At 40.7% G+C, this 7,535-nt stretch overlaps 1 protein-coding gene across 2 annotated transcripts in view; it reads right to left on the bottom strand.

The window, feature by feature from the left end:
- Nucleotides 1-1,230: 1,230 nt before the first annotated feature.
- myom2b (myomesin 2b) overlaps nt 1,231-7,535 on the bottom strand; it is a 32,858-nt gene continuing 26,553 nt past the window's right edge. For both annotated transcript variants that reach the window (XM_030415027.1, XM_030415028.1), the window contains 6 exons: nt 7,300-7,336; nt 5,893-5,915; nt 5,271-5,326; nt 5,086-5,175; nt 2,259-2,384; nt 1,231-1,888 (listed from right to left, as the gene is read on the bottom strand). In XM_030415027.1, coding sequence (XP_030270887.1) covers nt 1,682-1,888; nt 2,259-2,384; nt 5,086-5,175; nt 5,271-5,326; nt 5,893-5,915; nt 7,300-7,336 — 539 coding nt within the window. In that variant the 3' untranslated portion in view covers nt 1,231-1,681. The remainder of the gene's footprint in view (nt 1,889-2,258; nt 2,385-5,085; nt 5,176-5,270; nt 5,327-5,892; nt 5,916-7,299; nt 7,337-7,535) is intronic.

The following is a 7,535-nucleotide window of genomic DNA, read 5'->3' as shown; positions in this document are numbered from 1 at the left end:
ACACTTATACACACGATATATGACATGATGAGGTCTGTCTTCACGACCAAGAGACATGACATCAACGGCAAAATAACTCCCTCACACACACACACACACACACACACAGCCAGTCCCTCTTCCCTCTATCTCTCCCCATCCAATCATTCAACTCACTCTCAACTTGTTAACGAGCATGACAGGACTCGTCTCATTCCGCCCGAGCAGACGCATCAGCAGCAAAAGTAACACGAAACAATAGCAACCTCACAGTCTCACTTTCTCGTTCTCAGGCTCTCCATTATTCCAGCCCTCTCGCTCACTCACTCATTCACTCACAATCCCTCTCTTGTTTCCTCTTTTTTCTCTCTGACAGAATGAATAAACAGGCCCGGCAAAGTGTAATCTCTTTCTTTTATTAGCAACACCAAACACAGAAACAATGAATTTACCCTCCTCCCTCCTCCCTCCTCCTCCTCCTCCTCCTCTCTCTCTATCATCCTCTCCGTCTGCTCTCCGCCTCTCATCAGCTTTAATGAACCACAAATCTCATCAGCCATCTTTTTTCATCGGCTCCGCCATCACTACTTCCTGTACTTTAAAAACCTGACTTGACTACTCGTAGCACGTCTTGTCTGTGCTGCTGGCTGACGACCAGGAGGACTGTTGCATTATTGATATTCAGCTGTAGGGTAGAACGCACATAGATTTCCCCCCCCAAATATGTTTTTCGGTGCTAACAGTCGCAGTCAATATCAAGCAGCTTTTGAAGATAACAGTTCTCGGTGGCGGCAGTGTGAGTGTGACAGTCCTGCTCCGCAGTTCTGCTTTACTAAGTGGTGATACACTTCGGCATGTTTAATATGTCATATGTCACCGTGGGGATGTTAAGGGGGACGGTGTTGTATATTTGCAGCCATAGGTGGGAGCGTAATGTTGGCTTAGTGCAGCCCGTTTCTCTCTGTACCTGTGTCAACGTGCTCGCTGTGAAAGTTGGCTTTATTTTCCGAAGGGAGGTTGAAAAACTATGAAGCGTGAAGATGCATCTTGCAGGATGTAGAAGTGACTTGTTTGCTCCCAGCAGAAAACCATTACAGGAGCGAGATTTTTTTTTTCTGAAAACCTTCATCATCTCATGACCGTGAGACCGGGCCAGAGCGTTGATTAGCTCTAGAGGCTTAGATTCTGAGCAGACGTCTTCGTGGTGGCGACCAACAACATACTCTATATAGTGTCTGTTTTATTATATTGTTTGTTTTATGAACCTTTACTTAAGCCACATTAACTTTTTTTTTTTTTTTTTTTGTCTTTTTTAAACACAATAACTTACATTCTGGCGTCAGTTTTCAAGCACATTTCATTCTTTTTTTTCAGCGAGAGTTTGAATCAAATTTTCCACTTTATTCAAGTTTCAGTTCAATGCAATTAATCATTTTCTGATTTAGTCATGTTCATGTATCAACTATCTTTTATTAGATTCATTACAGGGTTTTTTCGTTTTCTTACAGGGATATCACATTTTTATTTCTTATTTTTATAAGCTAACATAGTTTGCTTGATTCTCTAATTTAACGCCCTAAGTGTGTTAGCTCCGTTTCATTTAATGCTTCTGATATTTTGTCCAGATAGAGAATACCAATGCAAGCTTGTGTGGTCTACATGAACAGGGTTTCTTTCTCATTTATGACCGTCAGAAGCTTTTCTACTTCCTCCTGGTGGGAGTGGGGCTCTTCATCCCTCTTCCTGGAGCTGCCTTGGGAGGGGCGGGGCTCGGAGCGGGGGCAGGAGCAGGAGCAGGCTGGGTCTTGGGCTGAGGGATCTCAATGGGGAGCTTGGGAGGGATGATTGTTTTAGGGGTCAGAGTTGGTTTTGCTTCAGGGATTTTCTCTCCGTGACGGTACACGCTGACCTGGAAGGAACAAGACAGAATGTCAGTGTCATGTAGACAGTTCACACGTGTGCATTTACTCGACTGTTTGTACCTGCGGTATTAAAAAAAACAGGGCGACGTCAGGAGATTACACACACCATTTTGAGCCTTAAGTAAAGTATATTGTAGGTCAGGATTTATGTTGAAACTTCCAAATCGGGGACGGAAGAAAACTCACAAGGTCAAACATCAGCTTAGTAATGGCTCTGAGTTACACACAAGCTCGCTCATAAAAATAGCTCACTGTTAGGCCCCGATGAAAAGACGAGATTTGTGCCACAGATGGTCAGAAAAATTTCACGGCTCTGAGTAAATCCTCCAATTTGTGGTACGCAGCGGTGACACTCACCACTATATCCACAGACTCCCCTCCGTATTTGTTCTGGACAATCATGGTATATCTGCCAGAATCCTCCATGGAAACACCTTTGATCGTCAGACTGGCAAACTTGCCCTGGTCCAGGGAGACCACATACTGAAATATGAAATCAAAGGTTAGAAAAAAGCGAGTGAGGCAGCACAGCACAGCACAGCACAGCACAGGGACTTTAGCATGATTTAACATTTAAAAAGGCCTGTCACCTAAAGTTTTATTTAAAACATGAGTTCTCTTTTAGTCAGAGCAGCAGCATGAGCTTTGATTACCACCTCCCTTTAGCAAAAGCTGAGTGCTGCTAGATTGACTTGATGGACAGGAGGACTAATGATCTACCACAGTCTCCACTACTCTGCCGAGCCCTGTTAGCTCAGCCAAAATATGATGGATTTAAATGACAAAAAATATACTCCACCCATATTTCTTGGGACCAGAAAAAGAAACAAAAATATTGATTTTTTAAGCCTTAAGATTTTGAGTACGCTTGTGTCGATGTACTCTGAGTAGTGCCGATGACACAAGTGTACTTCAACTCCGAAGGCTTTAAACTATTGATGTTTAAAGCCTTCAGAAAACTAAACTATTGATGTTTAAAGCCTTCAGAGTTGAAGTGCACTTGTGTCGTCGGCACCACTCACCCAGTGTAAGTCAGACAGACACAAGTGCACTTCAACTCTGAAGGCTTTGAACATCAATACTTTTGTTTTTGTGGTCTCAAGGAACGGACCTACACTCGTGCCGATCGGACTTGCACTTTGTGAATGGCGCCGACAAGGATGCAGTATTTTAATTTCCAACTCTCATACCGTCCCACTCATCTGCGAGGTCTGGACATTAGTACATTTTTATGGAGTGGCACTTGTCGCAGGCTAATTACATTCCTATTAAGAGAACACTCGCCTTTAATTTTGAGAAATTAAAGGCTCAACAGGCTTCAAATTCAAATAGAACCGCAAAAAGGCTGCCATATTTGCAACTGAGGACCCTTTTGCATTTAACATGTTGGATAATTGCATTCATTATTTAGACCAATGAAGACTAATCTGTTGGTTGCTGGTTCCTCTTAAATGAAAGGTACCTGCTATACAAAAACACCAAAACACAATATTAGGCTTAAGGCTGGGTGAAACATATGTCAGTGTTTTGAAATCCCCTCAAAAGCATTTCATAAATGCTCAGACTGGGAGATGTATTATTGCCACAATATCATATGAAAGACTATTGGTACCCTCAAAAATATTCAAGGTGCAGTGCGTAAGATTAAGGGGGGATCTATTGGCAGAAATGGATTATAAAAGTAATGATTATGTTTTAATTAGTGTATAATCACCTGAAACTAGGAACTGTCATCACTTTACTGTAATGCAAGCTCATATGTCAATATCCAAAATCTAAGACGCTGTATATGCTCGTACCATGATGACAATGTAATACTGATATAACGCCCTGCCAGCGTCTTGTTATAGGAAGGTCGCTGGTTTGATTCCCCTGGTCTGCATGTCAAAGTGTCCTTGGGCAAGATGCTGAACTCCAACCTGATGTGCTGGTCAGCACCTTGCAGGGCAGCCACCACCATCAGTGTATGAATTACTGTAAGTTACTTTAAACAAAATCGTCTGCTAAATGGCCTAAAATGTAAATGTAACAATGGTACTCAGAGAACAGGCATCTCATACTTATGTACGTATCAAAATGTACAAAAATAAACATTTCTGGTTTTTACCACCATTAAGTCTGTATAGTTTTACTGTGATACCTTTTCCTACTTTGAGTTTCAGTGCCTCATTCTCAGGATCTGGTTATATATTTCTGTTTGTTTTTCTGGTAACATCTTCAGTAGGCTCTTGCTAGCTCTTGTTTTCGACAGATTATTAGCAGGTGGAGGAATGAATAAAGAAGAGGGCAAACTTCAACACGTATTCCACCCGGAGAGGGGTTTTCTCAAACTTAAATCTTCAAAGCCGCTACGAGCCACAGGATGCTGATGCTGTTGAAAGAGCCTCCACTGACTGGGGATTGTGTATAGACAACTGGTGCAGGTTGGCAAGTAGGTCAGTGAGGTATGAGAGGTAGATTTGTCAGTTTTTGAGAGTTTTGATAATGCTGACCTCACCTAAAGTATGTAGATCCCTCCAACAAGGGAGGGTTATTGTTTTTTAGGTAAGGAGACTTTGAGCAGGGCTACTTTCCAAGGGCTCCCAACAAAAAAAAATTGGGATTTTGTCCCGTTCATTGGTTTTAAATTTTGAATTGAACAATCACTACTTCAAGCCTGCAGAGACGCCCTGCCCTGGTACCGACTTCTGTCACATCGTCACGATAATTTTTCAATGACAACCAAAATTGTCTTGCAAATTGTCTTGCACTGATTTTGAATGAAATGTAATTGAAATACATATAAAAATTATTGCAATAAGAACTTTAACATATACCTCAAAATCTCCTTCCCTAATTTACTACTTTATATATTTGAATCTTGAACCTCGAATCTAGAATATATACTTGCATGTAGTTTTAAAGGTAAACTTTCTTGTTCTTACAAATCATATTAAGACCTTGATCGGTTGTTCTTTGGGACACTACCAATATAAATGTGCAAACAGTGTGCAAAATACTTAACCAGTAGTCACATACTGAGTGCAGAAACCCTGTGGTATCACTAGACAAGTTAATAGAAACATACTGTTGCAATTGTGTCTGATTAATAAGGTCATTAATCATGAGAGAGGAAGCAGGGGCTGCCTTTGGCGGGTGTAGAGAACGAGGCTCTGTTTATGACGTCTGTTATCTGGTAGTTTACCTGATCGTCAGGCTCCACATCTGCTCCATTCTTCAACCAGGAGACCTGAGGCTTGGGGTCTCCACGCACTGTACATGTTAAACTGAGGGTCTACAGGAGGAAGAAAAAAAGACAACTTCTTGACAAACATGTACAAATTAATTCAAATCACGCGATCACATGTACAGTACAGCTCAGACACTTACCTTCTTCTCCATAATGGTGACCACGTCAGGGAGTCCTCCCACCACCTTACCCCGGTCTGAAACAAACCATTGTTGATGTTGTCACACACTCCTATTGATCACTATCTGATGATGAACTTCGAATCCTTATTTTCTCCCATGCAGCTAAATAGTTTTTACCAAGCAAATGTCTCATTTTGAGTCAAAATATCTCATCTCCCTTAATATAAGAAACAATTGCCTAGAATAAAGCACCAAGAGTGGAATATCCACATTTTTAAACCTGGGCCTATATTTACATGTTTTGGTGAATAAGAGATAACTGTGGTAACAAGCTGGAGAGAGATGTTTGGAGTTTACCTAGAGCGCCTTCCAGCAAGGACTTACTGCCAAAAGTCATGGCTAAATATCCAACCAAGGATTTACTAAGATTTTACTGTCCAACAAAAAATCTAATTCTATAGGAATTGTTTCCATTAATCTTCTCAAGACACACAGGAATGATTTCCTCAGAATGATATCTGACGCTGGCAGCTGAGGTGAACTACTGGACCGATTCCAAACCTTTTGGTAAGTATGAATTGATTACACAGCAAAACATGTTTTAATCAAATTCAGAAGCACAATAGAATGATGAACTCACTCTTCTCAGCGTAGGCTTCAGCCCTGAAACACAGAAAGAAAAGTTTTGTGTTGAGTAAAACACTATAACCTAAAAAGAACCTCTCAGTATTCATTTATTTTTCAAAATGAATAAAATCAACAAACAGTAATTCCAAGAGTATCAAATGTAGCCCAGCTTTGTACATTTATTTTAGCCAAGTTTGGTTCTGGTCTGTTTCCACTACCTGGCCCTGCTCACTGACCACACACATAATATCTTTTCCATTTTTTGGTCAGTAGCAGTGGTCAGATGGTTTGCCACAAGGCGATCTGGGTTTTGAGCCAAAGCTCATTATACTGTAGTATATTCAGGGACTTAACAGAATCTTTTCTATGGGAAAAAAAAAATATTGAGCTTTGTAATAACTGGGTAAGGTCTGTCGGAGCAGCATGGGAGGACCAGAGGTCAGCCACAGGACCAGATGGCTGAGGGAACTCTGTGCTCCTCTTGGCATGTTGATGCTCAATCAAAAGGGCAACAGGGTGTCACTTGTTTCAATGTGCTTGTAAAATCTTGTGCTTAAATGTCTCTCTTTGAATGTTAATTAGAGATGGGATTTGGACAGTTTCCACTCTGCATGCACTGTTTAGTGTTTGGGAGTTTCAATTGATTTTTCTAAATGGATCCGCAGAATTCAGTATGCAGGGTTTTTTCGCTTGGACCAATTAGCCAGAGGACCCAGAAGGATCGCTGCTACCTGACGGCTTCTATTTTTAACATTGATTTTTAACTCAAATTATAATAGGCTGTACTTTTTCAGACAGCGAGGCATGGGGTTTGTTGACTCACCGTAGTTTTTGAAATGCTGAAATGTTCAATTTGTGGATGGAGAGCAGCCTGAGCTGAAGCTGCTGTGACCGTCCACACATTCAGATGTTGCGCTTTTAGCTCAAATGTTTCCTGATACATCAAATGCACACATTCAGGCTATGAGCCACAGACTATTGCTTAAATAACACATCTAATACAAGGAGCTGAAGAGAATAGTATTGATGCTTTAAATAGATCGTCTCACTGGAAAGGGTGTGTTTTATCGACATGCGACCTGTGGTCAGTAGAGGAATTTGTTTGGAGAAGCTCAGCTCAAGTTTGTCTTCAGTCATCACTCGGTTAATTCTCACAATCAACAAAAGTTTTAAATACGTTGATTAAAAAGTGATAAATCAGTTCGATTTCACAGAGATGTCATTTTATATACTAAAATGAAACCACGTAGTTAAAAAATAGAATTTCAAGAGTATGTTTTTAAGTGTAGAAACATAAAGTGTCTGTAGTGTAGCAGAGTTAGTACAAATGTGAAGGATTAAGTGATTCATCATTAGCAGAGTGTTTAGTCCGACTCCAATATACACAAAGAGAAGAAAAAAAGAGACTTGTGTTTCTTACTTAAGTTTCTGGAACTCAGTGAAGGCCTTCTCATACACTGTAAAAGACAAAAACAGAGGTTCACTAACAATTTCCCCATACTTTATTTTCAAAGTCACACTCCGCTGGAAATCAACATGTCATTTCTAAAAACACTCAACCCTGGCTTTTAAAGTAGGCTTTAAAGCTGTGTCTGGTGTACTCCTTCATGAGTAATCCCGGAAGCTTTCAAACGTCTGTTGAAAGAACATACTGTG

Source organism: Sparus aurata, chromosome 4, assembly GCF_900880675.1.
Source record: "Sparus aurata chromosome 4, fSpaAur1.1, whole genome shotgun sequence".
NCBI classification, from domain to species: Eukaryota; Metazoa; Chordata; class Actinopteri; order Spariformes; family Sparidae; genus Sparus; species Sparus aurata.
This window is presented reverse-complemented; position numbering and strand designations above follow the sequence as displayed.